Raw genomic sequence first — 16,931 nt, 5'->3', positions numbered from 1 at the left:
CTCTGTTCCTGAAGCAGCGCGTGCGCGCTCTCTCTCTCTCTCTCTCTCTCTCTCTCTCTCTCTCTCTCTCTCTCTCTCTCTCTCTCTCTCTCTCTCTCTCTCTCTCTCTCTCTCCCCATCATCCACCCTACTCGGCATCCATCCATCCATCCATCCATCTTCGATACATTTCTGCACTTCTTCTTATTATCCAATGTAATAGCAGTCTTCTCGTCCACCCAAGCCTTCTCCTGCCTCACTCTCTCTCCGTTTCATTTCGTTTCATCCCTCCCTCCCTCCCTTCCTTCCTTCCTTCCTTGGTTCCTCCCTCGTTCCATCAACCTTTACTCCGAAGGTGAAGGAGAGAGGGACAGTGGAAGAGAAACAAGAGTGCAGCACAGATAGGGAGAACTAGGGAGAGAGACGAGAGGTGGACAGAGACATAGGCCTATATAGCCTACACCCACCCTCTCTCCCGGGCGGTTTCATACCAACACACTCGTTCCATCTAGCCTACTCTAGCCCTCTTTCTTCTCATTCTATCTATACTACTCGACCTCCCTCTCTCATTCCCTCGATCCTACCCTATCCCTCTTTCTCTCTGTACTGTGATCCCATTCTCATCCTTCTGCGCTCTCTCGCTCTCGCTCGCTCTCTCTCTCTCTGTGCTTCTACATGTGTCTCTACACGCGCCTGCCCCCTGGGCACCTGCCCAGGTGTATGTTTGAGCTTGAGTGTGTGAGTGCATTGCGCACGCGCCCTGTCTCACCTCAACTATGGAGTTTGTTTGAAATGGGCGTTCTCCAAACAACACATAGCCTACATACACAAACACACACCCCTCTTCTGCATAGGTAACCGACTAGTCACTCAACAGCACAACAGCCCTCTTTCATTTAGGATACCATCGCCATATAAGGTCATCTGTCTGTGGGAACAATGCATTAAAAACATCCTTATTTATGCATTATTACCACCTGTCCTGGTGTTACATCAGGTCAAGCTGGGTGGCACGAATAATGGACTGGCCATCACTTGTTTCAGTTCTTTGTTTTGCTTTTTGTTTTGTTTTGTTTTTTTCTTTCTCTCTTTCAGATAAGGTCTCTCAGCCACGCCGTCTATGGGTCATCGATTTCCTTAACGCGCTCTTCAGGGCCATAAAATGCATTATCACTCTGGACAGACATAGCCCTTTCAGCCTCTCCCCCTCTTCCCCCCCTCCATTTCTCGCTCTAACACACATTCCAGGCACACTAACACAATAACATTAACCGATCATAGACACGATAGGCCCCACCCTGGCCTGCAATGAAGATTAATCTAGCTCACCATTCTGCAAAATCATGCCTGTATTGTATTTATATCATGCAGCGAGCTTGTGTGGCAGCATTCACCAGGCTGACGTGTTGTGGAGGAATTTGGTGCGAGTTTACATCATCATAAGTAAGCGACATCACGTTCACAGCACAGGATCTGTCAATTCAACCCTGACGACTTGTGGGAAATCATGAATGAAGCGCATCCCGCTGTCCCACCAGCGATTACACATTGGCAAGCAAGCACATCCTGACCTACTACATTGCCAGGGTACCATTGCTTCGCGCGGAGTAGTAGGTCAAGTCTTGCTAGCAGTGCAGTGTGCTGGAAACTTAACTACTGTAGGTAGGGGCACTTGACGCAGCTTGCCATCCAGGTAAAGTAGCAGGCACTAACGGGGGCTTGAAAGACCAAAAGTTGACCTGTAGGTTTGACTGGAGGGTGAACAATACTGCAGATTAACCAAATGGGTCACCCGTCTACTGACCACTCAATTTACAAGAATGCTGCGTGAAATCACGAACCTTTAGCATCACCTTGACTTGACTAGCCTACGTGGTCAACATCTGTCGGCATACACCTCGCTAGCTGTTAGCATGTTTGGGGTTTGGTGTAGCTGGATCTAGCTAGGCTTGCACTGTCATAAGATAGTGCTTCTCCTACGCGTTCAGGGCAAGACCACTCTCACCATTTCATTTCATTTTACACTCCACAGACCAATTTAGCTGCCCCGGGGAAAGATTAGGTTTGCGTTGAATCCACCCATTGTATGCGACTCTGACACGTCAGATCTCCCCCACGCCATGTTCAAGCGCAACCCAGGCCATACACAGTTTCCCTCGCTGTGTAAAGCACAGGTAGTAACGCTCGGTACAAACGAAGATGTAAGACGAACCTTGCGCAAAACAAAGCGCAACGAAGCAGACTGCTTTTGTTGGTCAAGATGGACGGTCATAGTGAAAGGCAGCAGTCACAAGTTTCCATAGTAGCCAGTCCAGGCGAGTAACCTGCTTGGACTACCAGCTTACAATTTCGCGATTTATGTCCTGCTTTACCCAAGAGTCACCATTTGCTTCATGATCTGTGTAATGGTGTGTCCTTCGGTGCGCTCTAATTAATGCGTAATTTCAACAATTATCCAAAACATCCATTATACCAAAACACATAGGCATGTATTTTGGTTGCTAGCTTGTAGCTTACCTTGTCCAGACAATTCACTTTTTCCGTGGGGTACACGACTTTGTTACATCTGCCACACAACGGATTCATGGTTGAAATCAAGGTTCCCGAGATCCCGAGTCAAAATCGATACCCTCAATATTTAAAACAATAACAAAAGCTGGTGAAACTAGCTCGATTAACGAATGGATGTTTGAGTTAATTCCCCGGTCTTTGAGGTGGCTGTTGATGTTCTCCCACCGCTGGCTGTCAGCGCACGGATTTCAGACGCGGAAAGCGCGTGCACGCGCGTCTTTGCTTTGAGGCGCGCACGCGACCGAGGCGAAACGAGGGCGGTCCATTGGCAAAAAAGAGCTTTTAACAGTGAAGAACACCACATATGATTTTTACAAACAACATCGTGTATTGATCGCTGTGGCCATGTTAAAAAAAGTAAACGTTGCTGCCAAAGTACAGACTGAGAAGTCTTTGTTGGAAATATTTTCACCTCACTACCTCCAATTCACAGGAATGCGGAAGTTCATTATTAGTGTAGTTCTAGTGCTACAGCAGAAATACAACGGTGTGCATTTTTGTCTATGTTGTTTGGTAGTAATCCCACTGATTGCCATGTCCATATATTAAGCTGGAGCTTTTGTTGTCACGAACCGAAGTCAATTAAAGGGCTTCAGACAAAGACAACAACATGACTGTAAGCAAAAGTAGTGACGGTTCTTCTGTCAAAATGTCAACCATTACTCCATATAGGCTACCAGCACACCGGTACACTCCTGCTGGACAAGTATTTCCAGGCAAATAGTTGATGTAGATTACGTACATGTAAGTTTAACCAATGTACCCATTTGCCACAATAGATAATCACATTATTCTGTATAATTTGCTACTGCTACTATAGTATTTATCAACTCTGTCGCCAGTGTTGTAACATGGGGGTATAGCTCAGTGGTAGAGCATTTGACTGCAGATCAAGAGGTCCCCGGTTCAAATCCGGGTGCCCCCTCATCGGACGTGTCCACCCGGACTACATTATTTGAATATACTACAAATAACAATGAGGTCTATTGTAAAGACTGTTATCATACTTGATCTCAAGCTATAGAATTCAGTCTTTGGCACAACAATGTGGTGTCTTATTGACTTAATGGTGATCATTGTATGACAATTATTGCATTCAGCAGTGGAGCAAAGAATAACCTTTCTGTGAGACAGAACGACATGAAATGCTCATTAATCGAGGTAAATCATAGTAGTAAGCACGCTTGAAAAAATAACTAGAAATCACTTTCATGAACTGAACGACAGGTGGCGCCACTGTCCACCAATCCACTATCCAGTGTTTTGCAACATTTTTAAAGGCATGCATTTTGGCCTTAAATGAACCCCACTAATAAACTTCCTTGTCATGACTGTCTCGCCTGTGAGAATGATTTAAATGTAGAGTTTGACATTTCTTGTCCAGTATATGATGACAATGGTGGCAAATGGGAAACTCAACGGGGTGAGAATGAATGTTGTTAGATGGGATAGTGAAAGCCATAATGAGCCATGCCCCCACAGCGAGAAGGTAGCCCTGTGTATATACTATTTATTTGTTGGAACCAAGACAAGCATGCTGGTGAGCTACATTTAATAAGAGAACATAGGCATTCCTCTCACAGGGACTTTTGGTCACTGTTTTTTTCATCTTACTATAATGTGTTACCATTCCAGTCTACTCTCCTTTTAAACATTTTTTCCTGTATTTTTTGTGATCAAATGCAAACCTTGACATGTGAACATATACAATGTTTCATGAATTGGGTCAAACATCAAACTACCATTCTTCATAAAGCAGGAGGGGATATAGCTCAGTGGTAGAGCATTTGACTGCAGATCAAGAGGTCCCTGGTTCAAATCCGGGTGTCCCCTGTTTTTGAAGGACAGAGCACGTTCAAGTGTGGCAACTTCCCAACTGTACAAATATAGAATGTTGGAAGGTTAGATGTCAACAGACCCATCTACAGCTCTATGTGCACTGCGTGAGCTGGCATTCTTGGTTGGAGATCAGACAGTGATATGATTACCATGGAATGTAAAAAATTCTTTCAAATGAGGATGGAATGTCATATAACCACAGTAGTATCCATGCAGATTTGTTCACCTTCGCTCACTGTAAGTGCATGTTAGGGTGGAAGTCATGGTAAAACTGACTATGACATTTTACAGTGATACATTTAATTCAGATTTGACATCATCAACAGGCTTATTTTTCTTACATTGTATTGTTGTGTGAATACCATGTATGTCATGTATCTCTTTATCAGAAAAAAACAGTCTGTCAATGCATACTTCATTGTTGGTTTGCTTTGGGCTATTAATAGTGAGCTACGGCTGGCATCTATCTCAATAAAAAAAATTCTTTCAAGTATTACAGTCTGTGGACAAACCAGTTTCGACGTCATAGGGAGAACATTAAAACCACTTTTCAGTAGGCATTGAAACAAGATGCTGTTATTTTGATGAGCATATCATATCGAAGATGATATGACATAGATAGAATACAGCACTTTCGACATGGCATTCCTCTAGGTATGTACTGGCATACCAAATTTAACATGATCTGATCATAATTCTGAGGTCATAAGTCGTAACAATTGAATGTGTGTAAATGCACCATCACAGCTTGATACCTAGATTAACTTGATCAGTGTTTCTCAACAGGTGCTCTACAACGCCCCAGGGGAATTTAGGGGGCCCTAGGGGGGTGTTGAGAAGGATACAGCTGAGGGGTGGGATGGGGAGGACATTAAGTCTATTTTCCTTTTAATGAGTTCAAGGGGGCGTTTGGAGGCTTATGATGACAAGGGGGTGTTGGCTCAAAAAGGTGGAGAACCACTGAACTATGGATCAAGCACAAGGCATTGACCCTTGCCTACAAAACCATCGCAGGAACCGCCCCAGCTTATCTGAAGGACCTACTAACGCCTTAAGGGGGATTCATACTAGTCGTGAGTGGTGCTAGTCTCCTTCATACTTCACTCACGACGATGGCGCGCGCCGTCACGTGACCTAAAATTTCAACACGCCCCCCGTCGTAAGCTCAAAATTCGGCGCGTGTCGCCACGTCGTGCACACGAGGATTTTTCTAACTTGTCGTGCGCCACCAGCGACCACGCAGATAGGCAGACAAAGCAGGAGTTGCGAAGAGAGGCTACAACTACTGTAGGCTACTACAGAATGGATCCTGCATCATTTTGAGGATAATAAAATGTCAGAGAGTTATTTTATCTTCTCTCTTAAATGTTGTTTAGTGAAACAATTGTTTACTTTGTTCAGAAGCACGTTGTGTTCGGCGATCTATTTATAAATTCTGCCGCCAGAACAATGCTCTCACATGGTCTTGGAATTATCTGGCAATGTAGGCTACAACAAAAAATATATGTTTCAATGTGGTAAGTCACAAGTCAGACGTTCAGTAGCCCTACAGCAGCCGTGTTTGGCTTTCTATTTTATACATCAGTAGAACTCACGCTGCGAGTTGCGAAAAATACTGCCGTTTCTCTCATGAACAGCAGAGGGCACTTCCGACAATGCGAGCAAGGCGCTTTTGAAGTATGAATAGTCTGTCGCAAGTGATGACGTCATTAATGGTTCTCGCGCCACTCGCGACAAAGTGCGCACGTGAAGTATGCAGAGCCCTTTATGTTACTGGAAGAGAACTGCGCTCATCCAGCACAAGCCGTCTGGCTCTGCCATCCAGTCGCTCTAGGTACTCCCAGTCAAGATTGTTCTCCGTTGTGGTACCCAAGTGGTGGAACGGTCTCCCAGAGGCAGCAGACTAAGCACATCTCTTGCAGCCTTCAAGAAACAACTAAAGATCTTCCTCTTTCGAGAGAATCTACTAGACTAATGCTTGAGCTGGCCTTGCCCCAGGGCAGACTCTTGACATGATGTTTAGTTTAGTTTAGTTTGTGTCTGTGTGTTCTTGTTATTTACTCTTTATTTAAAAAAATAAAAAATAAAAAAACTAACCCCTCTTTGCAACTGCACTTGTTCTGTATATCTCCTGTGCACTTTGTATTTGCTTGTGATGTTGGCTTGATTAGCCTATGTCCTCTTTTGAAAGTCGCTTTGGTTATAAAGCGTCTGCCAAATGCAATGTAATGTAATGTAATGTAATGTAATGTAACTAGATATTGTATTTACCTTGTATGACTAATATGACTCTGCCAAACACATTGGATTACTGTTACTTCAAAAACAATGGAGGAACACTTGAAATGGAAGGCCTCGGCTCTAATACAGTTTGTGGTAGATCAAACTGACAGACCAATATTTGTGGGGGAAATGACCACATTAGGACATTCACAGAGAAGTAGGTAAGTTATACGATAAATAGAAATCAATCCGATCCAATAAAATACAAATTTCATGTGTTGTTTGTGAGTAAAACCACACTTTTTAGCATTCAAAGACACAGTATTAAATCCCATCCTTTGGGAAAACGAACATGGAAAACATTTAGCTGTTATCGTCACCGTGGGAAAATGTACCAGGTGACACTTTCCACTGCACTACATTTGTGTTGGCCCCGCAGGCTAGCCAGCAGGCAGAGACTAGAGAACTGAAACTGTTGCAGATGACCAAAACAACCATTCCGTAAACAAGGAAAAATCAATCAGGGGAGTATTCAAAAAAATCGTTTCAGTTGTAAACCAGTTTAAGGAAGAAATCGTCTAGTAGAATAGCGTGGAGTCCTAGTTTATTTTATTTTTTTTAAACTATCAAATCACAGGTCTATTTATTCGCAGGTTTACCATTTCATGCAGGTTAACTAAGCGTAGTTTATCACTTAACCTGTTTTGGAAATCCCCCATTGATTGTTCAATCAATTGTGTATTGTGTATTTCACAGCTTCCAGAATCACTTAACCCTATACTGCACGGTGTTGCCATATGGCAACATACCATTCTTTTGGCATTTCCTGGTATTCAAATATAAATAATAGACACTGATTGGTTTTCATATTGAAACTGTGGCCTTGTTTTATCCAATTATGTGGTTTCTTGACATCACCTGACACCACACACTGCCCCAGGTTCGCTCTTTCCCTCACTGTACATGAGCGTGTGTCCTTGACAAATTACTCTGGCATTGGCCAAGATTTTTCACACTTTTTGCAATATTTACAAAATTAAAAAAAATATTGGGATGATCTATAGTTAGTCATGATCTGTTTTCACCATTTTTTTTGTTTTCAACTAAAATTATTTAATTTTTAGGTTGAAAAATAGGTATGTTGCCATACGGCAACATTGTGCGGTAATGGAACAAGACGGTCAATAGGGAAAGTGTATTGATACAAATACCCAATTCTAATTGATTGATTAATTGATTTATTTATTGATTGAATGATTGATAACTGATAATATGTATAATTAGTGTAAATGGCAGTCTGTAATGAACATTACAAATGTTATAATAGGTGTACAGAACTGTTTTATGAGCTTTCACTCTGAGTACATGCAGAAAAGCGAACAAGGCCTATGCAGCCTCCCCAGACTGCCAGAGGTATACCACAAAAATCCCCAAACCCCAGATTAGAGCATAAAACTACTGTCATCTTGACCATTTGAAGCCTCCAAAATGTTTTGACTTCATGTGTATGTTATAATTAGGCTAATTAGCACACAACGTTTGTGTAAATCTGTCAACCTGACCAAAAATTATTGTACAAAGTCAACCATTTTGAAAGTCAGCCATTTCAAAAGCATAATCTCGAAATTTCAAACAGCTCATAAACCAATAATGTTATTAACACACAAGATTTACTGCAAATCCAAGCACCCAAAGGTTGTGGCGTAAACAAAAGGTAGGCCGTCTCGAAAGATTGCCAACTTCAAAGTCAGCCATCTTGAAATTCAGCTATCTTGAAAGCACTGGCCTCACAATTTTACATGACTTATTTACTCATTATAGAGTGTTATCACACAAGGTTTAGTGTAAGTCGGTTATGTTGAAAGATGCCTGGCCCGCAAATCAGCCATCTTGAATGTCGGCCATCTTGAAAGTGTTGGCTTCCAAAATTAAATCAGTTCATGTACATATTATAGACAGTTACCATACACATTTTTTGTGCAAATCTATGCACAGATATTGTGTTAATACCTAATATATTCATTGGTGGTTGGTCAAAGTAATACCACTGAAATACTGTTTTTCGGGGATATAATAAACAGTATTCACTTGTTCTCTCAATGGCAAAAATGTGTTAAATAACTCCCTTGAACTTGTGGGTAAACTTTCAATGTTTTCTGAGATAAAAACAATTATATTTCTATAAAATAATCCATAATGTTGTATGACCCTTGTTTGGTCTTGGAGGGAAAATGTACACTGGATCCTTTCCGTAACTGCACAATGTTGCCATATGGCAACAAACCTAAAAGAACCCCCCCAAAAAACTTTTTTTTGAAAAAAATTGCAAAAATATCTTAAGAAGTTCATTTTATGTGACAAAAACCACAGTAAGATTTTTTTCCATGATGGGATAATAATGTGTGCAGTATAGGGTTAAAGGAATAGGTCAGTCTGTTGTGGCAAAGCAAAACTACATCATCCCCACCATCTCCAGTGTTATTACATAATTGAGTCATAAAAAGACTCCCTCCCATTTTCTATGAGATGAGCATGTGTTATCATTTTATCATAACGGTATGTTTTATTATATGTACTTTGTCTTTTATTAGGGAGTGTGTTTGAAAGAGTATTCTGTGAACTTTGGGAATTATGACACCCTTAAGTCAACAGTGCACTAAGGGGCCCTTAGTAAGGGCAAACATTGCCCACGTTTTACTGTTTGACTTATTTCTATAATGAACCATTTCCCATTATTGACTTGGAATTGGAAAGAGGGAAGTAAACTAAAATATGCACCATGGAAGTAGATTCAAATCTGCCATGACCATGTTACCTTTATCAGTCTTTGACAGACTTTCACCTCTGCTGTTAGTTATCAGAGAACAGGGCAGAGTGACATATAGAGGATATTGGATATCGGAGCAGATTAAGCGCAGGTAACGGTGAGAACAAACCGCTGACTAGTTGCAAATGAGGCGCTAAGATGCAAATAGGTTTGAATGAGTAGGCATGCTGGAGACAGACACATGATGACCGAGTGGGCCCAATGGAGTGCCATAACAATAGGTACTCACAGAGGGAAAAGTAGGTGCTAAAAGTACTCTTACAGATGAGTGATCTCTTTGAAACCCCTTCATTTGGGAGTACTTATTGAGTAATGGAATTAAAAATGGAACGGAAAGAAAATCTCCAACTTCCAGCAACGAATGAAAGCAGAACAAAGCAAAACAAAACAGAAACTAGACAAAAAGGGGAAAGAAGACTTTCGCAGCTAAGAGTATAACCAGTTTTACAGTGCTCCTCCTTTTGCGTGGCCAGTAAAACCGCGTCCCAAAGTATGGAGCAGCAGAGTGGTCAACTCAGGCAGGCTGTAATTCCAGAGCCTCAGTGGCACAACCCACATAAGCCACTGCCATCTACACCACGCAGTCGCACAAGTGTTCTTTCAACTGCATGAAAGAAAAAAAATGTTGTTTTTCGACATCAGCTATTGATTTAAAACAATTATAATGCAGACACATTAACAGTCGTAGCACTGATTAACATTTATTTGTACAAAAATGATTTTTTGCACAAAATATAATACTTCTTTTTTAAAAAAAAAGAAAAAGGAAAAAAAAACATGAGCAACTAATGCTAAAAACAATGTCTGTTGTTGCCAGCAAACAATGATCAAATACTCATTTGTATAATGCAAATTAGCTCCCTATAAATACTTCAAGTAAAATGGTTCATTGATAGCTTAATTGCAGCACCAGTGGCAGATCTGGTAGGTTTCCCCTCCGTGGACGGTCCGTCCAATTGTGATGTCATAATAGTGTCCTCGGACAGACCAATCCGCTGAGCACCTGCGCACTGACCCAATGGCACTCTTCCATCAATGTGACTGTGGGCGGGGCAGTGGCATCCCAGTCCTTACTGCTCGTCATTTCCATTGGGGGTCAAAACACCCCGGTTTTGTTATGTAAACAATGTGGACCACTAGAACGGTGTCTCACACATACAAACACACACAAACACACACACACACACACACCCCCAGCCAAACATACACACACCCTCATTCGCACCTATACATACACACATACCCGCATGCACACATAACAACCAGTATGTAAACAAAGTCAAAGTCCTCTTTTTTCTTCGCTCAGTCCACTTCTTTGTTTCCTTCCCATCATTCTTTCTCTCTCTCTCACACACACACACACACACACACAATCACACAATCACACACATACATAATTCCTCTTGTATTCCCACGAAAAAGTTCATAGGTAGGCATGGTCCAGTTGTGTGGTAAAGCTAGCTCACTGAGCCAGAGGGAGATAGATATGCTTGATTGCTGGCTTGTCTTTATGGAGTGAGGAGGAGGAGGAGGGGGAACATCTGGGCTCCCAGAGGGGGTTAACTGGCCAGCACCCGAGACCTCATCCAGTCCAAACTCTGTAGAAGCCTGAATAGGTAAGGGGAAAATACATAAGTCTCCCTCATTTAAGCAGTGAATTAGTATCAAAAGATTTTACATTTCAACAGACAACAATGCTGCATGAAAAAGTTGCTCATTCATATGCATATCTAGAATATTGCTTAGAACTTAATAGAACTCAATACATAGCATACACCCAACAATTAAAAAAATAAATCACAAAGAATTACCAAAGGCAATACAAGAGCTTAATGGTAAAAAAAGATGCTCAATGGTTTAAAAAGAGAAAAGATTCAGTACAAAATTGAGTAGCCATCTTATAGATCACAACAGAAAATATATAGACGTGGTGTGTATGCACAGTTAGAGAGGGGGGGGGGGGGTAGACAGACGTACCCTTCGCCGGTGAGTGCGCAGCAGGCCTGGACGTGCCAGGAGTGGGTGGTGATGGAGCTGAGGGTGAGGCACTGGGAGATCTCCGCCGCCGACATGGAGTTCTTGATGTCCTGCTTATTGGCCAAGACCAGCACGGAGGCATTCTGCAGCTCCTGGGGGACAGAGGGAAGGAGGAGCGGAGGAGGGGAAGGAGATAGAATTGGAATTGTGAGTATGCATACTTCCAACACTTTGCAGGTGGCTAAAAAGTTCCACAGATAATAAAGTAAGAAATTACCCACACCCTGCTGCTGCTGCGCCCAGTGACAACGCTTCAAGCCTTAAGGGTTTCGTTAATTGTTAATTCGAAAATCACTGGGAGCAGCATTGGCAGTGTTCATGTATTTTTTTAAAACGTATTATCTAGAAAGGGAGTGAGAGAGAGCACCACAGAAAGTAAGTGAGCGTTGATAGAAATCATTGAACAAGTAGGTCAAGAGTTTAGCTAGTTAGTCAGACTCAGAACATGTTGCTGCTCCTCATAGAAGCACAGCCACAGGAAGAGTTGAAACAAAACAATACTCTGGACAAATAGGTCAGATGGATTTCATTGGCAAGTAGCTCTAAACTCCCCATCAGGCCAGGGATGAAGAAGCTCTACAGATAGAAGGTGAAACATATTCAAGCCCAAAAACAAGTTTACAGCTGAACTCATTTGATATGATCTTCACAGAGACTCCATGAATATTCTGTGAAAAACCTCCTGTGCCAGTATATTTTAAATTACATAGTAATAACAACAAATGCCTTTTGGAGACAATCTTGTGATGTCATCATCATCATCATCATCATCATCAACCACCTGGGGCCTATTCCAGAATGGTGGTTTAGTGACTTACCCAGCTAAGTTAACCATCAACAAGTTGTAATCCTCCTAGTAACAGAGCCTTGCAGGTTTAGCTTTTTTTAAACCAATACAGGGCAGAACACCTATTGTATGACACAAACAGAACAGGAATACCCCCTGTACCCTGGCTGCACGAACCTTGTTACTCTTTTGTTTATTTCTTGTTACTCTCTAGAGCTGCAGCTTATGATGTCCTCTTTCATGATTCCTATTGGATAAAAGTGTAATATCACGTAACACAATCATACCTCATGTGCAAGCATCCGATGGAGCTCGTCTTTGGTTAGAGTCAGGCGTTCACGGTCGGTACTGTCAACCACCAAAATGACGATCTGAGATCAAGAGGTAAAGGGGACACGTTAGAACCAGGGACACATAGTTGCACAACCTGCATTAGAACAGGTTTTTTTTTATCTGGCCGTGTGGCACACAAACACACTAAATTCTGACACAATCTTAACAAATTGCATAACTTTATCAAATATATACCGCAAGACAGCTGGCAGGGCAGTGATAACATATCGCAGGTAGTGAATGAAGACAACCTGAGCACACGTTATCTCACTGGACCCGGAGTACTCAGTGTTGTACACAACGCTCACTTTCATTTTTGTAATACATTGTATTTCATGTCAGTGAGGACACTGGATCCTGACTACTTAGCTGTACTCAAAGCTCACATTCGTGTTTTTTGTTTTGTTTTTTTAACATTGTATTGATGTCAATGACGACACTGGAATGTTTAATCGTACAATGGACCCAAAGTGCTTAGAGTGGTACATAACTGTCACATTCATCTAAAAAGGAAACAAAACCAAAAACCTCAACAACTGCATTGCATGCCAGCGGGAGTGCTGCACTAGGTGAGCAAAGTGGGACTGAGTCACCAGGGCCCCACGTATATGGGGAGCCCACAGTCAGACATGTAGACTGGGGTGGGGAACTCTTCAGGGCTATTTACGGCCCTTGAGGCCGTTTTATCTGGCCCCCGATATTATTTTATTGTTATGTAGTTTCACGTGAAATACCGTATAACATGTTCTGTGAAGGAATCTTACAAATTACATTTGCAATGGAGCTGGTGGTGCAGATTTTGCTGCTAAATCCCTGCATGCCAGTGAGTGTACAGTCAGGTCCCAACGGCTTGATTTGTACACTGGACGCAAAGTTGCACGTAATGGTCACTTTCATTGTTTTAAAGCCATTGTGTAGACGCCGCATGCCAGTGTGGATACAGTGTGAGGCCCCAGTGAGTGCGAGTGCGCAACCCACCTCTGTGTTGCAGTAGTAGGAACCCCAGCTGGCTCTCAGGCTCTCCTGCCCGCCAATGTCCCACACCAGAAACCGGGTTTTCCGCACAGCTATTTCCTCAACGTTGCTGCCAATGGTGGGAGTTGTCTGAACCGCTTCCTTGGTCAAACTAGTTTGTGATGGGGGAAAAAAAAACACACACACACACACAACACAGTGTGTAAATGTAAGCAAACGGGTATGGTGCAGTATGGGCATGATGAGCTAGACATTTTTCATCCAGGCAAAAGAGAACTTACAACTGATAGAGGATTGTTGTCTTTCCAGCGTTATCCAACCCCACTATGATCACCTTGTGCTCTGTGGAAAGGAAAAGGATGTGATTAACATCACAATAGAACAAACCATTAGTCGCTGTGTGCATTCGTGTCAGGTTTGCAGTACAGGGTTCACAACGCGCAAAGGACAACACGGTGTTCCACATATGTAAACACATGCTAGCGTACCACGTACTCTGACCCTTAATCTCAGTCAAAGTAAGTCCGTCAGTGGCTGGCCCAGCTAAGAGAAGTTACATAAGCGTCTCACAAGTGAAGATTCAGGCGAAAATAGAGACGAGGACGACAGAAAAAACATTGAGCAACATTACGCAAACTTTCCCTCAACAACGTATATCTTGTGAAAATAGCCATGACAAGAGAGCACAACACATTATTGGAACTATTGTTTCAACTTTAACACTTCACCACCAGAATAAGAGACTTAAAAAAAGTTAAATGGGAGCGTTTCAACTAGGCAAGCTTGGCGCTGTCAAAACTTCATGTTCTTGTAATAGCTGTGGCAATCGTGTTGATAGTAATATTTCTGATGTGAAGCCTCGTTTCCAGTCAGTTTTGATTTTACACAATGAAGTTTGCCTCTCGACACCCACACCGCTATGAAACAGAAGTAGTTACGCCGTCCCTTTGTGCTCAGCGCACATCTGTTCACTTATTATGCAGGCGCACTCTAGTTCAGGGACCAACAGTTGTCTATTCACAGGAGATACTCAGAACTCAAAATAAAGAAAATACGTTTGCCGAAGCAGAAAATCGCATTTGTCTTATTGTCGACCTACAATGGATGAGAGGTCAACAACGTATTGATTTTCGTACAACCACAGAAGACCATCAAACAGAGACCGTTAGCTAAGAATTTCGCTAGCGGCCGAGGGTATTGTTTTCACAACCACAAGCAAGCGAAATACCGACGACCCATCCTTGTCAACAAACAGCAGAAAAGACTACATTACTTTAACTGCTACACATTCGCTTAATGTATACGTGTCTTCGTATACACCAAATGGCATACAAAAGCATGAAACCAAACAAATGTGTAGTTATGATGTAGTTAGCTGGCTAACCACTGAGCACCACACTTACCTCGGTCTCCAAACACAGTCATCAACTTCGCGAAAAGCAGTCCCATTTTCTCCAACCGTGCTTAGATCGCCTTAAAATCTGCTACCTTACCCTAATACTATGTTACTAGAACCGTCGATAAGCAGCTTTAAAGACTCCCTATAAGCGGATGGCAATGTAGCGTGAACCGTTCAATGAGGGAGCGTTGCTGCTGGGTATTTATCTAGCAACTAGCTCTCCTTGTGGGTATTCTGCTGGTAGAGCTTTGGTTCAGCTAAACAGAGTTGGCGATGAACTAGCCAAAGGAGGATGCGCTTTTCGCTTTCACCGGGGCATGTGAAATAACTTAGTTCGATATCCAAGCTCAAAATACAAGTACCTACCTGGTGCCCCAGTTCAACTAAAGGCTAACATAACTCTAAAATATAACGCCTGCCTTTACAAGCTAAAGAGTCGAAATAAATGAGTCAGGCAGGAATACCCTTATAATTTACATCGATAGAGTCACGGACAAGGGCGGGGCATTGGAATTCCATTGACCAGAGGGGCGTTCTTTGCTACGGTACGCTCTGTGTACGCTACGACGTGAGAGCGTGACGTGTGGTCCAGCGGATGTGCAACAAGCTGAACAATTGGTCGCCCACGCTCTCTGACGTCAACCAGTACCCTGTAGGAACTTGCTTGCATTTTAGTGTGCCAACCTGTGTAGTGGGGTCGTAATAGGCTCAGTCATTTCAAATTGGTGTTAAAGTTTGGTTTTCACTTCCAAGTTGAAGTTTTGGGTATATAGAACAATTTGAGTTCGAGTGTCGAACACACAGATAACAAAATGGCCTGCGGGGGGCGCTCTAAAATATATAAACTGCTATAACTTTTGATTAGTTAAACCAAATTTAACATATGAGCTATGTATGGATTCAGCATGAAGAGGAGAAACCGGTGAGCTAAGTATTTGGTTACCAGATTAAAGACACACTATGTAAAAAACACACTTTTAGCCAATGGACAGCTAAATCCGGGCTTTTTTTAAGATAAAGGGTGGAAATGCCCTAAAAGTTGCAATGAAACAAACAAACAAAGCCTGGGTTATCACTTAACTTGATTTGTTCAGAATATCCCTGAAGCACACAGATACTAATAGGATACCTATACACAAATATGGCTGCATATAGCCTAAGTTATGTGATATTTAGCATCCAACTTGCAACTTTGAGTGTATGAATTTAGGAACATGAGTACCAGCTTTTTGTTCCAATCAAGCCATAATTTTATTCACAACTTAAAAACTTTATATCTGGAAGAAAGTAAATCAATAATAATAATAATAATAATAATAATAATAATAATAATAATAATAATAATAATAAATACTATGGGGAGCATCATTTTTTCCTGCATTCAAAAAGCAAACAGAAGACCATAGGGCTAACATTTATTCCAATACTCCACTCTACAATAACTATGACAGAGAACAGATGCAAAAACAGTCAGTGGTCAGTCTTAGAAATTGCATGTGCACTTGCACAGACGTGTGCACTTTAACTCTGCCTTTATGCACTTGCACCGAGATCTGGCAGGTCTATTTGTACAAGTACTAGTACAGCTGCACTTCACCTCTAGTTGGAATACATCTTTGGCAACTGCATCTTTGGTAGTGTAGTCCAAATCTGGGAACTGTTCATTTGTTACCAGATTGCCAGGCATTTCTGGCAAATGCAGATGATAAGAACGGTTTTCATTCCTGTCAGCTGGTAACAAATGGACAGTTCCCAGAGGACAGAGATGTCCTCATAACAGCAGATGATTGTGTCTACCATGTATAAAATAGTCCTATATTATTTAGTATGCTTGCCAAAGGCCTCTGCTTGCCGCCAGCAAGCATAGTAATTGTTCTCCAACAGTTTATTTAGTATGCTTGCGGGAAAGCATACCAATTGTTCATCAACAGTTTATTATTATTCTACATTTTTCCATTCAC

General features: G+C 42.0%; 2 protein-coding genes and 2 non-coding genes across 4 annotated transcripts in view; 2 read left to right on the top strand and 2 right to left on the bottom strand.

Moving 5' to 3' along the window:
- lasp1 (LIM and SH3 protein 1) overlaps positions 1-2,819 on the bottom strand; it is a 33,507-nt gene extending 30,688 nt beyond the window's left edge. The window contains exon 1 of the mRNA XM_063184494.1: positions 2,497-2,819. Coding sequence (XP_063040564.1) covers positions 2,497-2,565 — 69 coding nt within the window. The 5' untranslated portion in view covers positions 2,566-2,819. The remainder of the gene's footprint in view (positions 1-2,496) is intronic.
- Positions 2,820-3,403: 584 nt separating this feature from the next.
- trnac-gca (transfer RNA cysteine (anticodon GCA)) lies at positions 3,404-3,475 on the top strand. Its single transcript has one exon. It is a non-coding gene; the product is annotated as a tRNA-Cys (tRNA).
- An 836-nt stretch (positions 3,476-4,311) lies between these two features.
- On the top strand, positions 4,312-4,383 carry trnac-gca (transfer RNA cysteine (anticodon GCA)). The gene has a single exon. It is a non-coding gene; the product is annotated as a tRNA-Cys (tRNA).
- A 5,731-nt stretch (positions 4,384-10,114) lies between these two features.
- arl5c (ADP-ribosylation factor-like 5C) lies at positions 10,115-15,487 on the bottom strand. Its single transcript, XM_063184483.1, has 6 exons — positions 14,975-15,487; positions 13,853-13,913; positions 13,575-13,722; positions 12,551-12,634; positions 11,417-11,568; positions 10,115-11,047 (listed from the first exon to the last, which is right to left on the bottom strand). The coding sequence occupies exons 1-6, from the start codon at positions 15,018-15,020 to the stop codon at positions 10,999-11,001; spliced, it is 540 nt and encodes a 179-aa protein (XP_063040553.1). The 5' UTR covers positions 15,021-15,487; the 3' UTR covers positions 10,115-10,998.
- Between the last annotated feature and the right edge of the window lie 1,444 nt (positions 15,488-16,931).

This window comes from Engraulis encrasicolus, chromosome 2, assembly GCF_034702125.1.
Source record: "Engraulis encrasicolus isolate BLACKSEA-1 chromosome 2, IST_EnEncr_1.0, whole genome shotgun sequence".
Taxonomy (NCBI): Eukaryota; Metazoa; Chordata; class Actinopteri; order Clupeiformes; family Engraulidae; genus Engraulis; species Engraulis encrasicolus.
Note: the sequence above shows the minus strand (reverse complement) of the source record. Positions and strands in the feature narration are given on the sequence as shown.

Bases quoted from the DNA above. Each gene is read 5' to 3' on its own strand.
- arl5c (XM_063184483.1), bottom strand. From the start codon at position 15,020: ATGGGACTGCTTTTCGCGAAGTTGATGACTGTGTTTGGAGACCGAG. The intron at 12,635-13,574 runs GTGGGTTGCGCA...TCTTGATCTCAG, and splicing joins CCTACTACTGCAACACAGAG to ATCGTCATTTTGGTGGTTGA. The intron at 11,569-12,550 runs GTATGATTGTGT...TCTGTCCCCCAG, and splicing joins ATCGGATGCTTGCACATGAG to GAGCTGCAGAATGCCTCCGT.